The sequence below is a fragment of the Punica granatum genome, chromosome 5, assembly GCF_007655135.1.
Source record: "Punica granatum isolate Tunisia-2019 chromosome 5, ASM765513v2, whole genome shotgun sequence".
Lineage (NCBI taxonomy): Eukaryota > Viridiplantae > Streptophyta > Magnoliopsida > Myrtales > Lythraceae > Punica > Punica granatum.
In genome coordinates, this window is record NC_045131.1 from 7,991,124 (window position 1) to 8,014,851 (window position 23,728).

Sequence of the window (23,728 nt, forward strand, 5' to 3'; positions counted from 1 at the left end):
CTTTGTCCTCTCATATCCCTTAATCAGTGGACTGCCTATAGAAACCAACCAACCAAGATGTAAGCATCACCATGTATGATCACATCCAAAGGAAACAGCTGTTTCGCTCGGTCGCGGTTGAAGACTGTCGTACAGCGACGGGTTCGGACTCCCACGGACAGCCCTTATGCATGGATACGGCTCACGTCACCATCCTTCATAGTTTTCAGTGAGACGAAATAAGACACAAAATGTACGATTCATTTTTTCTCGTTGTTGTGTTGCTGACCCTACAACTCACTCTATCTCACACATTTCTGTACCGAAAAAATATTACAAAGCCACTGGAAGAAAAACAGGGGCACGCCCGCGATCGATCGATTGATCAAATGATCCACTTCCATCAATGATAGTTACCGTAAAAGAATACTTAGAAATGCAATCAGATCTCGCCAGAAAAAGAGAATTTAGTCGAGTTGGCGGTACATGGATCTGCCCCATCAAGTTATTCGAACCTTTTCTGCCGCCTCGTCTGGTATAGAAACTTCACGATGATAACTAGACCGTAAAGATCTTCCTCACCTTCTTCATGTTCCTCTGGCAGACTGGGCAGGTACCTCCTGCCTCCACAATCCTGCATATATTTACCAGGTTCAGGTGCTATGATTCTGTATATTGTCCCGAACAGGCCTTTAATACTCTTTCTGTTTTCAATTTGTGTTAGTAAGATACAAATTTTCACAAGGTGAATTAGATAATCTGAGTCTGGAGAAGAGCATTAGGCTAATTAGGAACACCGACATCACGTAAAGAATTTGATTCGTTTAATGACTCAAGCAAAGCAAATGAGCTTTCAAACTGACATCCCAGAAAGATGAGTTCAGTACCTTGTTCCGCATTCAAAGCATGCCACACAGTGCCCACATGGAAGAAAGAAGCAATCCCTGGGAGCATCAAAGCAGATTGCACATAGACGGCGGGTATTATTGCCATTTTCACCTTCTTTCAATTTCCCCTCTTGAGATAAAAACTCCTCAAGATCCGCCTCATCTTGTGAGGCAGAATCGAAGGATGAGCCCCAACTCGAGATATCATCGTCCTTGTAAGAAAGAAGAGGTGCCCTTGTAGAGTCCATCTGTCCATACTGGGCCCCACCTCTGTTCTCATGGGCAATCCGAAACTTGTTTAAGAAGTTGAAGGCCGCTAGCATTAGAACAGTCAGTCCACCTACATATGCGGCTCAAATCAAGATGATGTAAACACTGCAGCATGAAAAAGATTGATAGGAAAGATTAACATTGAAATGTAAGCATACCTATCCCAAGAATGTACGTAACCCATCTAGGTCCATAAGAAAGTTTGACATACCACTCATCACCGGGTGTACCCTGATAACAGCATTGAAGCAGTAAAAATAAATAAATAAATAAGCCACATGCATAAAACAGAAGGACAAAGTCCAGCAAGGTAGTCAGCATAATTCATGAATGTCTGGCAATGATGTAACTAGGAATGCACATTTTATAGATCATGTGGTTTCTCTCTCCCATACAATTGGCTAGCTATGGGGACATCATGCACAGGATCTGAGGTAAAAAACACTGATCTGTGGACATATAGTCTTATCTACTGAAATAGGTAAACTGAACGTTACCTTAAACTTAATGGTCAAGTTTGGAGGATTTTATCAAGGAAAGGGTAAAAATTAAGGTGCTAAAAGATCCATACAAGTAAAGAGTAATACAGGTTCTTACCTGTCCAGGACCAGGTGTGGTTATTATAGCCGCATTTCCCGTAGGAAATAGAATATTCAAATTACATTGCCCTCGGGAAAATGTACACTTGTAGTATGCTTGGGTGGTATTATAGAGGTAAGCCTCCAACTGAAGGTCCAATTCCACCTGTTGAAAATAAATAATAATCAACTTGAACTGCATTACTAACTTGAATAAACTTCTATTTACTAATAAGGAAGTTCCTAGCTTTCACAAACAAAGCTCTAAAAATAGCTCAAATGTTGTAGTAAAATCATAAAAATAAAATGAACTGAATCTCGGTTGACAATTCCTTTATATTCAAACCCTCTCTAAATCACCCTTGCTTCGAAAGCGTGCAAAAGAGCCTTGCCCTGCCAGTAGTATTCTCCATTCAATGGCATATCAGACCAGGAATGACAAAATGATCCCCATACAACGCTTCTCTGCTATAAAATTTGTATCACAAATTCAGAAATTTAATGTTTTCTTTCAAAGTTCATTCAGTTTTAGTCAGATTTCCAGGAGTTCCTTCCCAGAACCAAGAAAGTATTTTGTCTCAAAACCAGCAATGCAGTAACATCAAACATGAACAGAAATGTTTCTGACAACAAATAAATGGAGTTATAAGACCCAATGAGCATTTATACTAAAAGAAAACCTAAAAACGCTATCTAAATGAACAGGTAGCTTCCTGCATATTTGTCACCAAAGTTTAGAAGCCTCCAGCTAATGTAACTATCATGTTCCCCAACTATGTAGGCCTCTGACTCTATTTCTCTCAAACTTTTTTCGTTGTAGCCTCGAGCAGGTATTAACAGGCAGTAATGTTGAAGTTCTATCACCTTTACCAACTTCTGGTTGTGGTTGCATAAACAGAATTTCAGGTTTCAAATTGAATTTGCTCTAGTGCAAGCACGTTGATAGCATACCAGAGTTAAAATATATCTTCGACGAGAAGTTAGTGGAATTCATAGAGTTCTTATTGAAGTCCAATGATGATTCCACAGAATATACTAGAGTAGAAACAAATGACACCATGAAGCAAGTGCCCAAAGAAGTATTTTTGTTTTTGAAGTTGGTACTAAGTGAAGTAGTGACTACTCTCACCACCACTTAATGTAGCCATTTCAAACAAATCAAATATACCAGAAAACGAAGGTACTCTAGCAAAATTACCTCAATAGTCTCGGTGTTTAAGTTCCCAACTGCTATATAGTAGTTAGCAGATGTGTATATCTGTTGATGAACTGAGCCAGCTCCTGAGGAAAATTAATGGTAAATATGTATCTAGCATATGATAGGGAAAAAAAAAATTATATCTCCACTGTCACCTCACCATGAATTACATTCCATGACAGAGTTGTGTTGGGATATGTTGGATCTTCAAGCCATTGAGCAAGGCCTTCGTTCCCTGCAGCATGCAAAATTCAGAATATTAAGGAAAACATCCCATATTTGCAGCCATATGTTTGTCAAAACAGCAAAGAAATGATAATGTCTTTGTGTATGTGCAAGTACACTGCACAGTCCAATGCTGGAAAAATTAGTTCAAAAGCATCGTTCCTCAATTATCATCTTTCAAGAGCATTAGGTTACCTTCGGCAATCACAAGGAATAGAGAGGAGCCCGGGGTGGTCACACTGTACGAGATATTTATTTGGGACCCCTCATTCAGGTAAAATACCCACTCCTGTAAAAAGGAATAAGCACAAGTCCCCTTCATAAAGCAAGCTAATAAAAGGTTCAAGAACACAACAAGGCACAGGCTTTGAGTATATATTATCGGTAAAGAATCAAAGGACTCGAGCCTTGCCTTGTGAGAATCAGCTGGAACAGAAGCATTGTAAGCCTCGGACCAATTAGATAGAACGTCAAGAGCTGGAGATTTGTAGAACCCGTACAGCTGCGGCCCGGGCTTAGTATCATCTAACTCCTCGACCTAATAAAAACCTTATCCTTGTCAAAATCCAACCTCAAAAACCTTCGTAAATAACAAGCACAAACAAATGGGGGACTACCTTCAAAGACTGTACAAATATGGGAGTGGGCCGTAGAAGAATCGAACTATTTGGACCGAGCCTTAGGCTCACCGAACCATAAACCCCCAATATCAGGGTCATAGATACTGCAATTTCAGATTATGATCAGAAGTGTATAACAAATACCACCAACATAACCATCCCTGATCAAATGTCTGATTGTCAATGCCGCAAATGATTACCGTAGACAATCTCGAACTAGAAGATTAAGTAAGTCAGGAGAGGTCACTGACCAAAAAACCAGAAGGTGAGGACTACAATGATGCACGACCAAGTGTCGTCCCGAATAGCCGCCGCGGCATCATCGACTACTGTGAAGTTCCTGCGGTAATTGATCCCAATCTGCTGCTGCTCCAGCTCGTGTTGCCGGAAATCTCCACCTTGCGGCTCGATTCCGCCCCGCTCGTCACCCTCCTCCTCGTGGACTTGCACGGAGCTGGAAGGCGACGAGGAGGCGGCACTGGCGGGGGACGGCTCCTCCCTGGAGGACGAGGCCGAGCTCTCGCCCCGCTCCGCCATTCTGACAGACCAGAGAGGCAACAATCGGAGGTTGAGCTTGAGGGATCGGATGCTGGCCGAGCTCCGCCCGGTGCGAGAGCCTTATGCCTGAAATCGAGAGTGGGGGAAGAGCAAGACGAAGAGGGAAGGGAACCTTGTCGAGAGGTCTGTCCATCGGAAGGCCCTAGTGAGGATGAGAAGAGGGGAATGTTGGGGGGCGGAGGCGGAGACTCCCACCGATCGGTCGTCTCCCTCGCCGCGGAGACTGGTAGTTAGGAAAGCGCGAGGGAAGGGGAGAGGGGGAGAGAGGGGCGGTTACTCTGCTATTGCTCCACTGGCGACAGATGCTGACGTGGCGTTACACTATTGGTTGTATTTTGACCTTTTTTTGATTCTGGAAAGAAAGGCTGAGTTTGACCTTCCATTTTTACCTTTTGGGGTAAATTGGATGATGTTGCATTTGTTAATTGTGCCTCGCTAATTAATTAATTGAAGACGTAATGATTTGCTAATTAGTTAGTTGCATGGATTGGAAAGGGACCAGGTTGATCGATCATGTTGGATAAAAATTGCCTCTCGATCGTTCATTGTTATTAAATAATAATATGGTTGTTAACTGATCTCGACAACGGATCGAATTTTAACTAACATCAACATGTTCATGCTGGGTAGTTGTTTCATAGCAGTAGTTGACTCTGGTCTTGTTCCTGCAATAAGTCTGCCCTTAACAAAGAAAAACATTTCTTATTTTTTCCTTGTTAAGAGAAAAATATTACATTGAATAAAATGTCGAGGGTATAAAAAATATCTCCACACTTTATATATATATATATATATCCACGCCTTTAGTTTCTATTTTCCTAAAAAAATGAAGGAAAAAAAAGGACAGAACAGTGCTGGGAGAAGAATAAAGATATTTAAATGAAGTGTTTGGTTTTAGAGTTAAGTAGAGTTGAGTTTTAATTTTAATTGGATTATAATGATTGTGTTGTTGAATTATGAGAAAAAATGTGAAAAAGTAATGAATAGTTGAAAAAATGTAATGATTATGTTGTTGAATTGTGAAAAAAAGTAAATGGTAGTTAAGAGAATTTAATATTAAAAATTAAATTGAATAGTTAAAAAATTGAAGAAAAATGAAAAAGTAATAATTATATTGTTAATTTTTGTCGTGTAATGAGTAAAGTTAAAGTTATAGTTAAAATTTTAAAAACGTGATTGTAAAACTGAACGGAGCGTTATAAATTCGACTAGAAAAAATATTAGTAGCTTCTGGAAATCAATTCTTAAAAAAATATGTTAGAGTAATGAAAAAAAATTGGTACTATTGTGAGAAAAGTCATATTACAAGTTGACCATATTGAAGCTGTGAACAATATTAATTTATAATTGATAATATTCGGTATTATTATGTATATTTTCGATTTTGCATTATTTCAAGTTAGTGGTAACTCTATATTAAGTCAGTTGTTTTTTTGTTGGATTAGTTTCACCAAGATTTGTGATTTTCGTTTTTTTTTTCCCTTTGTCTAAATGGTTTTTTCATATTTATCAATTTTTTTACACCAGCTGATATTTAGATGTTCAGTAACAGGGACAAAGCCACATGCATTCTAGGCTTCGATTTTGAGCTTCTTCATTATCTACTTCAAAATATATTACTTTTTAAGGTTTTGCCCTACAATAATAATGTGAATATATTATTTTGTCCCCATTAAAAAGAAGTATTTATAGATTATATATGTCAAGTTATTATTTTTATCACTCCTAGAAGAAAATCATGGCTCCATCCCTAGGCTCCGATTAATTAATTAATGTTCAAAGCGGATCGCAATTTTGTTTTACCAAATTGTTTCTTAAAAAAGACAAAAATGAAGCTGTTTCACTTTTAAAATATGTACTTGTGAAGTTGTGATCACGCTTTTTAATTTTCTTTGCCAACTTGAATCTCCATCTATCCAAGACGAATCGAAATTTATTTGGCTCTGCATTTGATTTTACGAGTATCTTCCCTTGTCTTGGATTGAAGACCTACCATATTTCATTAGCAATAAATCATAGATGCGCCTGTAAACATTTGTTGCTCCCATTATTTACATTGTCCAAAAGGCTAACATGTAAATTGGTTCAAGTGATTCGAAGCTCGTACCTATAAAACAACATATCGAGTTCGAGTTGTATGGATAAAAAAAATTAACACCGTGAGAGCTTTACCCTTAATCTATCAACTTAACTCGAACTGAATTAGTCGAAATCTATTGGACTTTCGAATATTATAGTACATGATAAAAAAAAAGAGTAAAAAAAAGGTACAAACGAAACCCTTATGAATGTTTTAGTTTATTTCACTTTTAGAAACATAACTTTTGGAGAAAATATTTTTTTCGTTCATAAGGAATCAATTTTTAGAGAATGTACTTTCACGGTGCATTAGAAGGTGCATTTTTTTTTCCGGATGACAGAAAATGTTTTTTTTTACCATTTTTTTGTCCATTAATTAACTGAATTTGTTAATTGGCTCAGACTTCATTGGGATGGTCATCACAGGCTGTACTGAGAACAAAATTAACCATTGAACAGACAAAAAATGAGAGGACTTATATATATCTTTAGCTATTTTCCCTTCATAGACTTCCTCGAATTATATATTTGCCCGTACAAAAAGAACGAACTTTCTGGTTCTTTTTCCCCACGAAAGTTGGTCAATATCAAGAATGGGGGAGTTCGAGATGGAGAAGGCGAAGGCAAAAGCCAAGGTGCTAAAGAGGAAGATGGTCAAACATGGCATGAAGGTCGTCGTTGCCTGCAAGAAAGGATGGTACAAGCTTCGCAAGAATCTCAAGAGGTGATCGCGAACGAGACCATGTACATTCTGTTGTATTGATAAGAGAGAATGTCCGGATAAATATCGATAAATTTCTGTATTCTTATTGGGTTGCGATCGGGAGTTACACGAGGCTAGAAAATAATAAATAGAGACGTGAGAATTTAATCGTTAATTCATTTTTCTATCTTATTTAACTATTTCTCTTGATCAATGCGTCGAGTTAATTATATAAAAATTATCTAGGTCAATGCTCCGAGTATGCAAATTGGTGATCCTGGATACAATGCCCGCGTTTATGCATTGTGAGAATGTAAGAACCTTTAAAATAAGTTGTATGATAATGAAACGTGGATAGATCGATTTGATAAAGTTAAAACTATCCAAAATTTTTGTAGTTGATATTGAAGAGCGTAATTCCAATAAGTTATAGGTATGAAAAACAGCATTGTAACATCATAATTTGTTGTGTTTCTGTCCGAATTGGGAGATGTTTGAGATTGGAGATATGTCGGTGACAACAAACCTTTTGGTTGCAATCGAGAGCTCGACAGCATTTACCAACCGAGGAAGAATTAGAAGCTCGATGAAAAGGACCTAAAGAGATTAGGCTCGATGCAAAAGATGTTAAGTCCGTCAAATAAAAATATTCATTGGTCCAATTAAAATTTCAATTCATAATCATTCTCATCGCGCTGGAATTTTCCCGGTAAAGGTTGATATAACATTGGCAGAGGTTGATTCGGATATATATGCGAGCGATCATGAAATTTTCCCCCAACAATACCTTACCAGTTGGATCGACCTTGATATAGCTCGAGCTCTAAGCCTTGGGAAGGCCAAGTAAGTCCTCTGTGGTAGCCGGCCTTTCCTTTCTATCTTCCTCACTCGAACGAAATGGATTAGATTGATGCTTTGTATAAATATCGTGTACGTATTTTCAGTAAGTTTTAAGGTTGTCGTACCGAAATTTGCCCCTATTATATGTATTCATCAATTCAATTGCCAAGGTACGAGCAAATTGAAAAATTCCTCAACTAATATGCGGCTTCAAATAATTTGAAAATGACATATCTCATGATAGATAGACAGATTAATATATAATTATTTGAAAAGGGGCTTTGTATATGGCACCGCTTGTAATATAGCGTCTTCCTTTCCGATGCGTTCGAACAAAATGAAAAGGCAGTGCCCTTCGCTGTGTCGGACAGGCTGTTCCGATGATTGCCCGGGCCGGACTCGAATTACCTTTATACCCCCAAACTTTACCCCGCTTTCAACGCCATTAATCCAGCCGCAAGAGTTTCCACCAGACCGGTTAAGAAGTAGACCAGTCACGGCAGCTGGTCATCCTGTTTAACCGGTTTAACTGCTGTCAGACCAGAATGATTCCGTTTTCTGCTGTCGTCTCATTTTCACATGCCTAAAATACCCATATTATACATAATTTAATATACCAGAGTCACTAAATTGAGGACATGATTGTGTAAATTCGCGGCATTAACCATCCACTTCTCCATTTCTTTTCTCTACTTCCCTAATTTCTCTATTTTTCTCCCTCTTTCTCCCAATTAACTACACGTGTAAGTGCATACTCTTTTTTCCCCTAAAAATATCATTATTATTTTATCATAAATTTTACATATTATATTATTTTTTATTTGTAGAAAATTTTCAGAATTTAATTGAGAATGAGTAAGAAAAGGAATACAAAATATCCCAGAAGCTATCAATCTTGAAAGTATTTTGGTTACAAGTAGAGTTATCAATCTAATAAATCTCGCGCATAGTGCATGCATACAAAAGTGATTGGTATAGTTTGGTATATATATAAACAATATAAAGGTTTAATTATGAAAATTTACAAAAAACGGAAAAATAAAAGGTTCTAGAATTATTGAAAGTTAAACTTATCAATTCCCATTTGTGTCACTGGATAGATGATCTTGTCCTTAGGAATTATTGCGTTTTTGTTAACAAGTGAAACTGATTTCACTTATTATAACTACAAGTAAAGACGACGAAGAAAAATAAAATGAATCTTGCTTCAAATAAAAGAAGACTAAATTGAAAATAATGTAAATAAAGGAAGAAAATAAAAGGATAGTCTTTTCCGTTTAAATCTGACCAATAGAGATAAATTAGTATTTCTCATCAATGATGGTTATATATAAATCTTCATAATTTTGCAAATAGAATATCTATCTCGACCGGTCTGCCGGTCTCCATCGTTTCATTTCCCAGTTCCAGCTCGAGGACAGTCTCCGGCCGGACAGGTTTCCAGTTCCGGTTCAATCTCTCGAGTCTCCCACTGATCCGGTTTAGAACGATGACCCATGTGCATTTGGCCAGGGCATTACAGTAATTTAACCCGACGCGTCAAACAAGCTCATCTTTCCCATTCCTATCAAACCACCACTACCGGAGCCCTGTCCTCTCTTTCCTGCTTTCCCTTCTTCTCCCTCTCCGATTCGGAAACCCTCTGCAATTCCTTTCTTTCCTCCATGAAAGCTCCAGATCTGTGACCTTCAGGTACCCAAACCCTAGCTGCTCGGCCCATCGAGGTCCAATCAATCAGCAATTGGTTTGATTTCAATCGAGACAGAGGGAGGGGTTGGTGGTGGTTATTCCGGCTAAATGGGCGATTTCAACCTCGCTCTGGTGATCGTCGCGATAGTGGTGTGCGTCCTCGTCTTCATCTTCAATGTCTACCTCCTCGTCAACTACCAGCACCCCGACGATGCCAACCAGGCCTACTTCCCCAAGTTCGTCGTCGTCCTCGGCCTCTCCGTGGCCGCGATCTCCATTCTCATGCTGCCGGCAGACGTCGCAAACCGGCAGGCCTGTCGGCACGCCATCTACAATGGCGCCTGCAACCTCACTCTGCCGATGAAGGACCTCTGGCTCGCTATATACATCGTCGATGCCATCCTCGTCTTCTTCGTTATCCCGTTCGCCATGTTCTACTACGAAGGTGACCTGGACAAGTACGTACATTCTCCTGGGGTTTTTGAATCAGCTCATTTAGAGCGTATGGATGGATGGATGGATGTATTGTCAGTATAGATGGAATGCTATTGAATCCTGCCGTATTGCTAAGTTGACTGTCATCGGAGCGACTAATGCTATAAGGACTTGTCATCAGCAAATTTCAGTTCTCGCTATTGATGACCGTGGCCATCGAAAATTTTGGTTGCAGGAGCGTTGGGAAGAGGATAAAGAGTGCGTTGTTGTGGGTTGTTGTCACAGCCATTGTGTGTGGTCTTGTGCTCGGGATCCTATATGGTTAGTTCTCGTTCTAGCTCGAATTTTGTTTTTAAAAATTTAATTCCGTATTCTTCATGTCAATGGCCAAGTGGTCAATGGTCATTCCAGGAAGAATATAAGACTGGAGACTTTTTTTTCTTAGTTTCCAGAGTTGTGAAATCTGGTCAAGCATAAACATAGCTAGCAGCGATAGGCACATGGGATAAACACTAGCAGCTGAATTGTTCACCGGTTCTTGCGCAAATTCATTTCTGGTCCAAACAATGTGGTAATTTCTGTTTTAATAATGTTTAAATAAAGGGAAGGAGCTGTCCCTTACAGATACGTCATCTTCACCATTCTATGTGCCTTATATCCTCGTATAAGTTGGATATTGGCATAGCGCCCAAAAACTAAATAAAAAAGGTAAAAGAAAGAAACGTTGGATGTTTTCTTGCCAAAAGTTCAGCTGGAATGGGATGTCGAGGATTCTCGGTCCTAGAAATTTAATTTGTTTGGACTGAACGGTGTGCTCTAATATATGCAGCTCGTCATTTAACTTGTTTATTGCCATTTGATTGTACGTAGGTCTCATTGGAAAGGTGGACTTTACTGTTAGGCACCTTTCTTCAGGGACAGCTTCATTTCCTAGTAGCTGGGACTTCTCTCATAGTCAACAATGCCTTGGAAATTCAAACCAGGTTAAGTTCTGTCTGAGAAAGTTTCTGCAGTGTTTCTTTGTCGTAGAGAAATCCCTACAGCCTCACTCATCAAAATAATATGCCCTTGGACAGAGTGCCCCCTTATGGTTAGGATTTATTTAGGGAACTTCTTACAGTGTATATATGTCATGCCCGAGTTTACTGCAGACCTTGCATGTTTTAACAGCGGACTTTTAGATGATTGGGATTCTAGATTGCAGCTATATTACATCCATTCAGTGTGGACTATTCCTCATGCTCTATCTGTTGCCCTTTCTGGTCAAATTCTTTGCAGTGCTCTGCATATCTTGCACCAGCTTCATCAGAGAAAACTTGGACAATGCAGACAACTTTCCCAGAATATGTTGTTGCTCTTGCCACAATTGTTGGATCTGTACTTTTCACTGTAGGTTCTTCTCTCTGTTGCCTACTCTGATCACTTATTATTGCAAAAGGGCGGTTTGTGATGCTACTAGTGGATTCTTATAATCATTTGACTTATCAGAAATTTTTGAATATTCTAGTCTATTTTGTTAAATGAGAAATCGAAAGTTGATAATATGTTATCTGCATTTTTTATATTTTACTTTCCAAGACTTTGTAATTAGCTGACTCTTATATCTTTTTCAGATATTTGGTGGTGTCGGCATTGCTTGTCTGCCACTGGGGCTTATCTTTTCGTTCATTCGACGTCCCAGGGCTGTTATTACACGATCACAATATATAAAGGTGGCTTTTCATTATGTACCTACCGCCAAATTACTTATATGATGTAGAGTTACTCAGAAATGTGGGATCTTATTGGTTTCTTTTCACATGGTGATATCTTGTAGGAAGCTACTGAACTCGGTAAGAAGGCGAGAGAACTGAAGAAAACAGCTGATTCACTGCGTCAAGAAGAAAAAAGTGGTGCAAAGGGTAGAAAATGGCGGAAAAATGTCAAGGCAGTGGAAAAGGTACTATATAACCCCAAAATGTAGTTTCATGGTATTTTGGATAGAGACTAGTTGGAATTTCATAAACATGCGTGGAATTTGGCCATAATCAATCTATTTTGTCAAGCATCTTGAGCTGGTGTCATTTTAGTTGTTCAGTGGTTAAATATACGAAGATCTCTGAGATTTTATATGTCAATGAGATGCTCCCATGCTATTGACACCTACAATCTCTACTGCGCTACAGCTTTTGCAAGTAATGTGCCTTTCTGCTCTGCCAATGTAGTTCTATAAAAGTTTCAAATTGGTGTTTGTGTCACTGTTTTTATCTTGCGGGATCATTCCTTTGGTTGCTAGAGAGAAGGAGGAAGATTGCTTTAGCTGGAATTCAACCTTTTATATATCACTAAAGTTGTATTATCTGGGAGTCCGTGTATGTGTTCAATATCTTTCAAAAAGAATCAATACCCTGGATTAGTGTATGTCGGCTCAGTTTTTATCTCTCTCGTTTCCATTTTCTTCTGTTTTTTACCTTTTCTTCTTTTAATTTGGTTGTGGGACTCATTCTAGTTCTATGAGAGTGCAGGAGTTGCTCCAGCTGGAAGAAGACGTTAAACTTTTGGAAGAAATGTATCCTCAAGGGGAAAAGGTGAGAGACCCTAATCTCTTTAAGGGATTCTCAGTTGCACTTTTTATTTATTGCCCCGTCTTTCCTGTAATTCTCTCTTTAAACTATTTCCCTTGCTTTTCAGGCTGAAACTAATTGGGCATTAACGGTCCTTGGGTATCTAGCCAAATTGATACTGGGAATTTTAGGGTAAATCTTCCTGTCATATTAAATGCTATATTCTCTGCTCATTGCAATGTATGGACGGTTCCATGAGGTGATGTTGAATTGAAAAGGTTATCGAACTGAGTGAATTATTGACACCTCAGGTGTTAGTCAACTGTACATTATGTGTCATTATGAATAGGTTCAGCTGATTATCATGATAGAATGTCCAAATGAGTAGCAGTATTAATAAGAACACTTTCACTAGAAACGGAAAGAGGGGAGAGGGGGAGGAATCATGGGGTGCGTTGATTTGTTGCACATAAATCACGTCCATGCTGTAATATATGCTTTCCCTGTTATTGGTTGAATATACTCATTTATTTGTTTGAGAACAAAATTGTGGCTTCAACTTGTTCCATTTTTTTTGGTACCCAGGTTGATTGTTTCTATAGCTTGGGTTGCTCATATCGTCATATATCTTTTAATCAATCCTCCTCTTTCGCCTTTCCTGAATGAGGTTTTCATCAAGTTAGATGACATATGGGGTATGTGGAGACATCCTCTTGAGTCTCTCTCACTGTCTCTTTTCTTTTCTTTTTCCCCTTCATTTGAAGGATGTCTTATTGTCATGATCTGTATGCTACTTTACAGGTCTTCTCGGGACGGTGGCCTTTGCTTTTTTCTGCTTCTACCTTCTGCTTGCTGTGATTGCTGGAGCAATGATGCTTGGCTTAAGACTAGTTTTCATTACTATTCATCCGATGAAGTAATATATCTCACGTATATATAATCTTTGTACACGTGTAGCTGCCTGAGACACCTGAATAATTGCTAATCAATTGCATGAACTTGTTACAGATGGGGGGCGACACTTATGAACTCTTTCCTTTTCAATGTGGGACTGATTCTTCTTTGCTCTATCAGGTTGGTGATCGCCATTTTTGAAGAATTTTCTGGTTATGAGTGTTTTTATATTCTCACTTGCACTGCTTGCTCTACATAGCGTAAAGGAGCCCTTGATTGGTTTCTATTCCCAGAATAATATAAAACTAACATAGGTTGACTGTGCTTCTGGTTTGTGGTCTTGCAGTGTAATTCAATTTTGCTCCACAGCATTTGCATACTATGCTCAGGCAACTGCTGCGCAGGAAATATTCGGCCACACGCTACAGTCCCTTCGTGGCATTAAATACCTGTACAAGTATGTTTGTCTTATCGATGTTATTCTAGCCTACATGTATATTACACTGCTGAATAGATATATAATACTCATTTGTCTTTTTGTTCATTTGTTATTCAATTGCAGGTACAACGTGTTTCAGATCGGATTTATTGCTTTGGCTGGATTGACTTTTGTGTATTATGCGGCCTTTGTAAGTATTCTTCACTTTTACCCACGCCTGCTTGCTCTTTGACTGGCACTTATGCCGTGTGCTCTATATGGAATTTTCTTAGGGATGGAGGAGGAGAAAACCCAGCGGCAAGTTCCAGCTTTCGAATTGAGAAACGTGATTCTTTTTGGAGATCAGCTTAGTAGAGCTATCGGAGCTTCCTCTGTATCATCCTCTCTTTCTGGAGTGACTCTTCATGTTCAGGTAGTGAGTTGGCCCATAGTTTTGTCTTGAAGAGGGTGCTGGGTTCCGTTCTGTTGACAAGATCAAGGGGCCAAACTACAATTACTCAGGACGAGAAAAGTTGGAGTGCAGGTTATGTATCTTCTATTATAACATGGCTTTGTTGCTTTGATGAAGAGAGAACAACCAAAACCGCTCTCAGTGTACATCCTTTATGTATTATCGCTATCCTCGAAGATCTTGTTAATTATTTGTTTGTTGTTCAGTATTGTGCTCTTTGTGAGAACAGGATTGTGACATGAAACGTTTGACTTGGAGATGATCTTACATACGATTAGTTCACTGAGTGTTGTTCGAATTCAAAATATGATCATTTCACATTTACATCTGCAGTATTTCCTTGGGACACTGGCTTGTGATATTTGTTGTTACAATAATCCAAAGCCTTTTTATTTTTAGCCTCCCTCATATATGTACCTCGAACAGATCGAGTCGAAGAATTACAATCAATTCGATTGATTTCAATAAATTCATTACGACTTTTTGGTCCTCTGATGCGTCACTCAATCCTAAACAAGCAAATCTCATTGGGAGATAATGACCAGCTTTAGCAGACGAAATAAGACATCTATATGGAACCTCAAACTGAATATCAGAAGCTTGGTACGGTGAAGATCGCATACACATTACATTAGATACGGTGAAGATCGCATACGCATTACATTAGATACACGCTGAAGCGAAATTAGTAATACATATTACACCAGCAACAAAAGGCCATGTTTTTTTCTTACAAAAAAGCACACAAGTAAACTACTACAACCGTGTGTAAAGTAGACGTGCAAACTCCAGAGTACTGCCTCCAGTTCTGTAGGTGGTTCCAGCCCTGGAACTAACCGATCACTTCGTCCAAACCATAACTATCTACTTTGCTTCAGTCGTCTTCGTCGTCGTCGTCGTCTTCCTCTTCCTCCTCCTCATCCTGCGCTTCCTTTAAAATGCGGACGGAAGTATAAAATGCAGGAGTGAGTTTACCAGATAGCCATGATTTTACCACTAAACTCTCTTTCCTTGGAACTTCATTATTTCTCAGTTATATTCAGCATTTTATCATAGCCCAGAGTGGTCCGCAATCAGAATACAGGTGCAGCTTTGTAGCTCTCTAAAATGCTTCAACTACTAGTTATATGAAGCTTTCAAAGTAACCAAAGAATTTAACAAGGCAAAAATTTATTGTTGAACTGAGCTGCAATATTGGAACTTGGTAAGGCATGTTTTCTTTCATTTAAGCAATAAACCAAAACCCTGAAGTAGGATTTTACCTCTTCCTCATCTTCATCGTTCACTTCGGATCTGGATCTGTCTGATTCCTCATCCCCAGCATCATCCATGCTCTCCTGTAAATGGGAATAGATATAACTATAGCAGGTCAAGAAGCCAAATGAAAGCATTGTCGGAATCAAAATGAACAATAAAATATGTTCACCTGCTTCTGGTTGTAAGCCCTCATGAGCTTTTCATACTCAGCCTTCTTCTTCCCCGCCTTAGCTTCATATGGAGCTTTTTCCTTTTCAGACACGGTTTTAACTAACAGTCAGTGGTCATATTTGAAACTATTTTTAATGAATTCACCATCTTCTCATCATTTGCAGGATCCCATTTACAATCAGTGGCTGAATAAAGGTTCATTAGAGATGAGTAAAATGCAGTGGTAGTGCACTTGCAAAATTTCAGAAAATTAAAGAATAACAAAACTTCGTTTTGACTTTGCTTCAAGGCCTTTCTTCTGGTTAACATGAGCTTGATAACATACGCGCAGAATTTTGAGCAGCCAGAAGAAATTTAAAGCACTATGGAAAGCTTTAGAACAATATCTTGCTAAACCAATGAAAATGAATGGGTTCTCAATCAACAGGCAATTTCTATGATCGAGTGCCCCATTCTATCAGTTTGTTTAAGCTGATTCTCGTTGCTTCCAAAAAAAATTCTAGAGCTTACCGCTTCGGACATGGATTTCCACCTCTCTCCTCCAGCCTTCCCAACCTAGAAAAGAGGAGACAAACCATAGGCTACGTTTGCAGAACACGCAATTGCAATTCCAGCAAAAACAATCAAATGGACAGTGTCTACTATTCCTTAAAAGCTTACAGCTGACACAGCCTTCACATTGGGGTGCTCTTTCTTAAAAGTCTTCCTGAACTCCTCCCTGTGCAATTCACACGCAGAACAAAGAAAATTCACACTGTCAACAGAAGAAGCAGCATGACTCTGGAAGGTTGCAAGAGCAGCAAACCGAGTGTGATTCTTACAGGAAAACAAAGAAAGCGCTAGGCGGCCTCTTCGGTTTGTTAGGATCCTTCTTGGCCTGTCTCTCTTTCTTAGTTTGACGTTTGCTACTCCTTTCGGGCTTAGCAACAGCCTTCCTCTTCCCAACCTTTCTGAAAAGAATAGAGACAGATATGACCCATCACTATTATATTCCTGTAACCGCTGTATCCACCATCAATATATACTAAGATCAGATACTGGCATTTGTCAAACACAAATAACATCTACAACGATAAGAAACACTTGAACTAATTGTCTGGGGATCAGATAATCGATATTTATCAAATGAAGGTCATGTCAGATAGTGATGTACGAACCTGTCATCAACAGGCTTCAGAACTTCTCTGGAGCTCCTAGCTGTAGCCTTTCCCTTGGTAGTCTTCATATCAGCTGACTACCTGCTTTAAGAATATACGTACATCAGAAAACCTCAAAGATTATAACATAGCATCAACAGATGTTCAAAACAAAACCCAATTATCGGCAAACTCTTGCAACTCTATATAACTAGAATTGATCGGAATCTCTTTGACCCAAAAGACCAAAAAAAGAAAAAAAGAACAAACCCTCTCAAGCACCTGATTCAGGAAGCAATTATAAAGTCAACGCACCAGCTCTCTCTCTCTCTCTCTCCACCGGCAGACAAACAGTCAGAGCTTACAGCAGCCTAAAGGACCAAACTTTCGAGATCAAGACACAAGACGAAGACGATCATTCCGTTAACTCACTCTAAAAGCAGAACAATTCACACCTTGAACTAAAGTTCACCAATAGAAAACTCAACATAAAGCAAAACTCCTCGAAAAGCTCAAACTTTAACGATCCCACCAATCAACCCAGTAAGAACAATAAGCAGCAAACTGCTCCTACTTCCATGATCATCAACAACTCCGCGATCAAATCAAGCTGAAGATAGTAGCTACGAGAACGAAACCAAAGAACAGATGAGAGGTCAACTTCACCTGTGGGAGACGACCCGGTGAGAGAGATTCCTGCAACGACGAGAGAATCCAACGCAGAAAGAGAGAGAGAGAGAGAGAGGATAAAATCTCCAAAGCAGAGGCGGAAGGAAGAGAGAAGAGTGACGACCGAACAATTAGAGTGATCGCGAAAGAGGGAAAGGCGACCGGAACAGCCGGTGGTCTCTGAAAGCGTGGAATAGAGGCAGAGGGAGCGGGTGCCAGCTCAAAAGGATGAGAAAGCTGCTTTTTACCGGCAACAGCAGGTATCCTGGAAAGGGAGATGTATGGTGTGGGGCGGCGTTAGAGATATTTTCCGCTACGTTCGGAGCTCTTTTTCTCTAATGCGGTCGAATTTGTTCTTGTGGTCGTCAATTGCATCCTCTGCATTTGTCCGTCCTTGCGCTATATGGACATCCAACGGTTCCTCTCGACAGCATTTAGTTGCACTGTTCATCGAATAAGAATTTTTTTTTTGATATGTCCGAATAGGATTGGGATCGATGTATGCGGGTACCTCCACCACAACCCGACTCCTTTAGGCATCGAACGGATTATATAGAATTCCAGCTCTCCAAGGAGCTGTATGAGTTACACAAAGACTCGACTCTTTCACGAGGATTAAATAGTTATTATTATTATTATTAATGTTCGACTTTGATCATAAAAGCTGGATGGGTCTCGGAATATGATAAGAGTCCATGTCAATGACATCTTGGAGCATAATTAGAATCGACATCAATAAATCGGAGCCATGGCTCCTGGTTTGGTTTTTCTTCTTGATTTTAGGCGAAGTCAATCTGAGTCGTTGGAGTTGCTTGGAAATGGTCAATTCATTGGTCAGGACTGTTATAGTGCATTTGATTTTAGGGTTGAATACACTTGAGTTTTGATTTTAGTTGAGTTGTAATGACGGTGTTGTTGAATTGTGAGAAAAAATATGAAAAAATAATGAAAAGTTGAGATAATTTAGTATTAAAAATTGAATTAAATTGTTAAAAAAATTGAAGAAAAATGAAAAAAAGTAATAATTGTACTGTTGACTTTTGTTGTGTAGTAAGTAGAGTTAAAATTATAGTTAAAATTTTAAAAATCGACCCTAAAATCAAACGGGTCATTAAATTTTCATTAGATTTATAGAGATTTGAGCTCATATCAATTTAAAAGTTTAAATTAATAAGTGTTGGTATTTAAGTTTTATATAAATTCATGATTATTCTTTTTTTTTTCAGATGGAATTATAATTCTCAATACCCTCACTCATGTGCACCGTGTAGTATATTTCTGCGTACACGTTATCACGTGCCCTTAAATACTTGCCTTTAATAACTGATCACGAGTCAGACTCATCTTCCATGCTCGGGTGATGTGACACTAACACGAGGCGCTTTTTGTACTGCTCTTGATATTGTGTCGGAGTAATGTGAGTCCACGTGGACACGCGGAAGCGTAACTTGTTCTGATACCATATTAAATTTACATTGGGCTTATACGGATTTAGACGCATATCTACTTAAAAGCTCAACCTAATAAGTATCGATACACAATTCTCAAATAAACTCATGATTATTTTTTTATTTTTTTCATGTGATATTATAATTCTTGTTACATTCTTTCCGTAGTTGGTCAAGAGACCTTTCTATTTTTAGGTTTTCCCACTGGTAGTTTATTTACTTTATTTTCTTTAAATTGCCGAAATAATATGACAATTGAATTGATATGGCTTCGTATGACTCATAGAGTCCAGAGACGAGTACGCATATGTTTGACTTGACTGATTTCCGACTATTTACGCTAAGCATCCCGGATCTATTTAGATGGAAAAATGAGAATAATTATCGCACATAATTTAGTGAAAAGTCAGTTATAATGGAAAATTATCGTACGTAATTTTGGGCTCATCAGAACATATGTTCATGGAAAAAAGGCCCTTGAATATATAGCTATGGGCTTTTGATTTTTTTTTTCTTTGGTTTACTAGTAATGATGCGGGCTCATTGCCTCTTCCCGTATTTTCTTCAAAAATGCTTAATATATGAGCCTTAAACAATTTCTAATTAGAGACTGTGTGAATTACGCGAGGCGTATAAAAATTAAATAAATATAACATTTGATATTTTCAAGGAATTACTTAATTTCTCGAATATGTTTTGTAATTTTTGAAAAATAATATTTATTTGCTAATGAAAAAAATATTGCTTATGAAAACTTTTAATTTTTATTTGCAGTTTTTCATATATAATTAATTATTATAATGCCATTAAGATTAAGATGTTATTAAAATCAAGAGAATATAGGGAGCTTGAAATTATTGAAATGGACCATATTATGCACTTTATTTTTTATTTTTCTGTATTATAGATTTTTTATTACAGTTGATTGATTATTTCTATATAATATTTTGTATTTTTCGAAAAGAAAACTTTGAATGCTTATTCATGAATTGCGAATATTTTGGAAATTATTCGGAATTATATGTACCCTGTAAGTTTTGTAATATGAAAAACATAATGACTTTGGTTTATCCTTACACTATGCGCTTAGTATTAAATGGGAAGCATGAATTATATTCATTATTGACTATATATGCGAAAAATCCTTTAAGATTAAGTGAGGAGTTTACATAAAATGGTATCTTGATTTTCTTTCCATTGCGTTCTTCGACTTATATATATATATATATATATATATATATTGGTTGATTTGGTGCTAAAGTTGCTGGAACGTTTCTTCCCTACTTTGGCTCAACATCTCTATCTCTTAAATTTATATAAGCATCCTTTTTTTGATGAACATATATAAGCATTTCTTTTCCTTGGAAAATGAGAGATTTGGATTACGGGATTGTTAATTTTTTTTATATAGTTGATTACGGGATTGTTATTACTTATTAGAGAGGAGTATATATATATATATACACATATATTCTTTTAGCGTGAAGAAAATTTACGTTGAACTAAATTAGTTAGAGTCCAGTGAAATTTCAAATATCAAGTTGTATATTTAAAGAATATAAATATAAATATAAATATATATATATATATATATATATATTTTTCAGTTCCAATATTTGATTGGCGGTTTGTCCCATAGGATAGGACAGGGCAATAAATACAATGAAACATTTTTATTTCCTGATTTAAAAAAAAAAGAAGGAAAACTGGATAGGGTTGTCTTAGCCTATCCAATAGGGCATTTTGGACTTTGGCAATTGGGCTGGAAAGGATTGAATTGAAGAGAAAACGATCTGCGTCTTGTTGCTGTATATTTTATTTGGAGATTGCTCTCATCTCAGCCCATAAGCTTTCGACAAAAGTTAATTCCGATACATCTTTGGGTGTTCCTCCAAATACTAGAATTAAAGCTTACAAATTTAATAAGATGTTCGACTCAAGAGGGTTGTCTCTAAATTGAGATTTCGATTTTCAAATCTCGCCGAAAGGCAATGAGAAATAACTTCCCGGATGCCATTTGCTGAGTGCAATCGCCCTTACGAAACTAGTTTACTTGGATCAACTTGGAAAGATGAGGAATTGGGATGTCTAAGAGTGCAATCCTAAATCTTAACAAGCAAGCTCATCGTCGATGCTAGTGGTATGTATCATTGTGTTTTGAGATTTCCGACCCCGAATATCTCATCCAAAGGTCACGGGAAGTAAATTCACACCAATGTGCTACGGACGGCAAATGTAGCATGCATAGACCAGTTTGGGAGGAAATCGAGTTGGATTTGTATCCATGAGATCCTAAATAATTACACCGAAAAGATAAGAAATACATACCGCTCCTTTCTTGCTTTTCTCGAGTGCGGTCCTAGATCTCATTCCGTACTACTTATAATTTCAACATAGTTAGACGTCCAACCACATTGCAAGGTGGTCAAGACTCCTCCCCATACATGTACACTCATTCTAGGCATTTTGATAAGTCTTGCGCTGCAATCCTTGCCCAATCATCCACACGGTTTTATGAACCTATCACGACTTACTCGTATCGGTGCACCAGTTATGTGTTTGTAGACATAGGATGATGATGAAAACTGAAGTAAACGTGGCCAATATGTTTCATTTTCTTGAACACCAAACTACCTCCATAGTCTTTCGAAGACACATTTGAGGTCGAATTTATTAGAGTACCGTGGAGCTGAAGGTGGGGACCACATAGAAAAGGGTCCCCGAGATTTTCCGCCATTGACAACCTCAGCCACAGAAGCTCATCCAGCTTCTACTAAGACAGTAGCATGGACGGGCCCACTAGCAGATAAGGAAAGATAAGCCACAGACCCTCTCCACCGTCAGATGGATACTCCCCTGCAGATCCAACGGTCCTCCTCCTCCTCCTCAGATTATCCTCCATCAAAATCTCCTCTTCGTACAATATCCCCCATAAAGAGGGCCGACCCGATATCACTCATTCTACCTCCCTTCCCCCTGCCATCTCAAGAGCCGCCCGCCGGAGTTATAACAATGGCCGCCATGACAACCGCCGCCGCCGCCTCGTCATTCATCGGGACCCGCCTTCCGGCCACGGAGGCCGGGGTTGGGCGGGTGCAGGCCCGGTTCGGGTTCGGGGCCAAGAAGGTCGCGAGGAAGCCGGGGAAGCCGACCGGAGGATCCGACCGGCCGCTGTGGTACCCCGGAGCGAAGGCCCCGGAGTGGCTCGACGGGAGCCTCGTCGGGGACTACGGGTTCGACCCGTTTGGGCTGGGGAAGCCGGCGGAGTACCTGCAGTTCGATCTTGACTCGCTGGACCAGAACCTGGCCAAGAACGAGGCGGGACAGCTCATCGGGACCCGGTTCGAGACCGGCGAAGTGAAGTCCACCCCGTTCCAGCCCTACGCCGAGGTTTTCGGGCTGCAGCGGTTCCGCGAGTGCGAGCTCATCCACGGCCGCTGGGCCATGCTGGCCACCCTCGGCGCTCTCACCGTTGAGGGGCTCACCGGTGTCACCTGGCAGGACGCTGGCAAGGTGCGTTATTGTTCGATATCGACCTTCGCCTCGTGTTTTGTTCTTTCCATATTATCCTTTTAGATCAGTCGGTGGTGATAGTATTGAATTTGATCCTATTATATATAGTTACATTATTAATCGGGTCATCGACTCGTAAAGCTCATCGGGTCGTACTTATCAGTCAAGTTCTAGTATAGACTTATAATTAAGATCATATGGATCTTGCTTATGTCAGGTGGAGCTCGTCGAAGGATCGTCGTACCTAGGGCAACCTCTCCCGTTCTCGATCACGACGCTGATATGGATCGAGGTGTTGGTGATCGGGTACATCGAGTTCCAAAGGAACGCTGAGCTTGACCCCGAGAAGAGGCTGTACCCGGGCGGCAAGTTCTTTGACCCGCTGGGGCTGGCGGCGGACCCCGAGAAGAAGGCCACCCTCCAGCTGGCCGAGATCAAGCACGCCCGCCTCGCCATGGTGGCATTCCTCGGGTTCGCAGTCCAGGCGGCCGCCACTGGGAAGGGCCCGCTCAACAACTGGGCCACCCACCTGAGCGACCCCCTCCACACTACCATCTTCGACACCTTCAGCTCCTAAATTATTCGATATTGAGAGGAGACAGTTAAATGTAGAAACGTGGTTGTGGATGTCGGAGCTGTGCCCTTGTAAAGATCATTTGTAAGAGTGTTAACACTTGAAGTAGAGTAATGTCCCATGTTTGTGCAAGCTGCCATGTTGGTTACCTTAACAGGTCCCAAAAAAGAATTTTTATCTACTACTTCAAGGGAAGGAATTAGACCGGAAAATTATGACATTCTAAACTTATCGCGATTAGGAATTCATGTAAAAATTAAATCTAAATGATCTCGTTATTATGAGAATTCAAATCTTATAGTTGAGAAATAGAAAATAGTTAAGATCCAGCACAATTTGATGGCCATTTTAAGTGACTTTTCTACACGTCTCGTTTGGGCGGCTTTGAATCAAAGCATTCAGTAAGGCATCGACCCTCCCAAGAGTAGGCTAAGCTAATGGGTTGAGCGCATCACTTGTGTTTGTGTGTCCAAGTCACTATGTCTGAGCATGATTGATCGTTGATGAGATCTTCCATAAATCGAAATAGTAGGTCAAGTCAGCACAAATACCATGTACGGGTCTAATTTTGG

The 23,728-nt window shown here is 39.3% G+C and overlaps 4 protein-coding genes across 5 annotated transcripts; 2 read left to right on the forward strand and 2 right to left on the reverse strand.

The window, feature by feature from the left end:
• Positions 1–219: 219 nt before the first annotated feature.
• LOC116209189 (E3 ubiquitin-protein ligase APD2-like) lies at positions 220–4,510 on the reverse strand. Its single transcript, XM_031542769.1, has 10 exons — positions 4,009–4,510; positions 3,755–3,861; positions 3,550–3,675; positions 3,333–3,426; positions 3,073–3,147; positions 2,913–2,995; positions 1,734–1,880; positions 1,295–1,367; positions 867–1,206; positions 220–613 (listed from the first exon to the last, which is right to left on the reverse strand). Exons 1-10 carry the CDS (start codon positions 4,292–4,294, stop codon positions 538–540), a joined length of 1,407 nt encoding a protein of 468 aa, XP_031398629.1. The 5' UTR covers positions 4,295–4,510; the 3' UTR covers positions 220–537.
• A 4,989-nt stretch (positions 4,511–9,499) lies between these two features.
• LOC116209192 (LIMR family protein At5g01460) lies at positions 9,500–14,720 on the forward strand. Its single transcript, XM_031542772.1, has 14 exons — positions 9,500–10,084; positions 10,297–10,382; positions 10,932–11,044; positions 11,340–11,450; positions 11,675–11,773; positions 11,878–12,000; positions 12,566–12,628; positions 12,732–12,796; positions 13,190–13,299; positions 13,406–13,520; positions 13,613–13,678; positions 13,845–13,955; positions 14,061–14,127; positions 14,210–14,720. The coding sequence occupies exons 1-14, from the start codon at positions 9,735–9,737 to the stop codon at positions 14,255–14,257; spliced, it is 1,527 nt and encodes a 508-aa protein (XP_031398632.1). The 5' UTR covers positions 9,500–9,734; the 3' UTR covers positions 14,258–14,720.
• A 239-nt stretch (positions 14,721–14,959) lies between these two features.
• Positions 14,960–17,786, reverse strand: LOC116209193 (high mobility group B protein 1). 2 transcript variants are annotated; one of them, XM_031542773.1, is made up of 8 exons: positions 17,619–17,786; positions 16,974–17,054; positions 16,638–16,766; positions 16,477–16,534; positions 16,327–16,371; positions 15,815–15,895; positions 15,651–15,725; positions 14,960–15,319 (listed from the first exon to the last, which is right to left on the reverse strand). In XM_031542773.1, exons 2-8 carry the CDS (start codon positions 17,039–17,041, stop codon positions 15,263–15,265), a joined length of 513 nt encoding a protein of 170 aa, XP_031398633.1. In that variant the 5' UTR covers positions 17,042–17,054; positions 17,619–17,786; the 3' UTR covers positions 14,960–15,262. The 2 variants fall into 2 exon arrangements, with proteins under 2 accessions (XP_031398633.1, XP_031398634.1); XM_031542774.1 differs by having other exon boundaries at positions 14,960–15,310; positions 17,619–17,776.
• Positions 17,787–21,999: 4,213 nt separating this feature from the next.
• Positions 22,000–23,368, forward strand: LOC116209479 (chlorophyll a-b binding protein CP29.1, chloroplastic-like). The gene is made up of 2 exons (XM_031543125.1): positions 22,000–22,582; positions 22,800–23,368. Exons 1-2 carry the CDS (start codon positions 22,082–22,084, stop codon positions 23,157–23,159), a joined length of 861 nt encoding a protein of 286 aa, XP_031398985.1. The 5' UTR covers positions 22,000–22,081; the 3' UTR covers positions 23,160–23,368.
• The last annotated feature ends 360 nt before the right edge of the window (positions 23,369–23,728 follow it).

Bases quoted from the DNA above. Each gene is read 5' to 3' on its own strand.
- LOC116209189 (XM_031542769.1), bottom strand. From the start codon at position 4,294: ATGGCGGAGCGGGGCGAGAGCTCGGCCTCGTCCTCCAGGGAGGAGCCG. The intron at 1,881-2,912 runs GTAATTTTGCTA...TATTTTCAACAG, and splicing joins TAAACACCGAGACTATTGAG to GTGGAATTGGACCTTCAGTT. The intron at 614-866 runs GTACTGAACTCA...AAATATATGCAG, and splicing joins TGCTTTGAATGCGGAACAAG to GATTGTGGAGGCAGGAGGTA.
- LOC116209192 (XM_031542772.1), top strand. From the start codon at position 9,735: ATGGGCGATTTCAACCTCGCTCTGGTGATCGTCGCGATAGTGGTGTGC. The intron at 12,001-12,565 runs GTACTATATAAC...ATGAGAGTGCAG, and splicing joins ATGTCAAGGCAGTGGAAAAG to GAGTTGCTCCAGCTGGAAGA. The intron at 14,128-14,209 runs GTAAGTATTCTT...GAATTTTCTTAG, and splicing joins TTGTGTATTATGCGGCCTTT to GGATGGAGGAGGAGAAAACC.
- LOC116209193 (XM_031542773.1), bottom strand. From the start codon at position 17,041: ATGAAGACTACCAAGGGAAAGGCTACAGCTAGGAGCTCCAGAGAAGTT. The intron at 15,896-16,326 runs GTAAGCTCTAGA...GTGTCTGAAAAG, and splicing joins GGAAATCCATGTCCGAAGCG to GAAAAAGCTCCATATGAAGC. The intron at 15,320-15,650 runs GTAAAATCCTAC...CGCATTTTAAAG, and splicing joins ACGATGAAGATGAGGAAGAG to GAAGCGCAGGATGAGGAGGA.
- LOC116209479 (XM_031543125.1), top strand. From the start codon at position 22,082: ATGGCCGCCATGACAACCGCCGCCGCCGCCTCGTCATTCATCGGGACC. The intron at 22,583-22,799 runs GTGCGTTATTGT...TGCTTATGTCAG, and splicing joins CCTGGCAGGACGCTGGCAAG to GTGGAGCTCGTCGAAGGATC.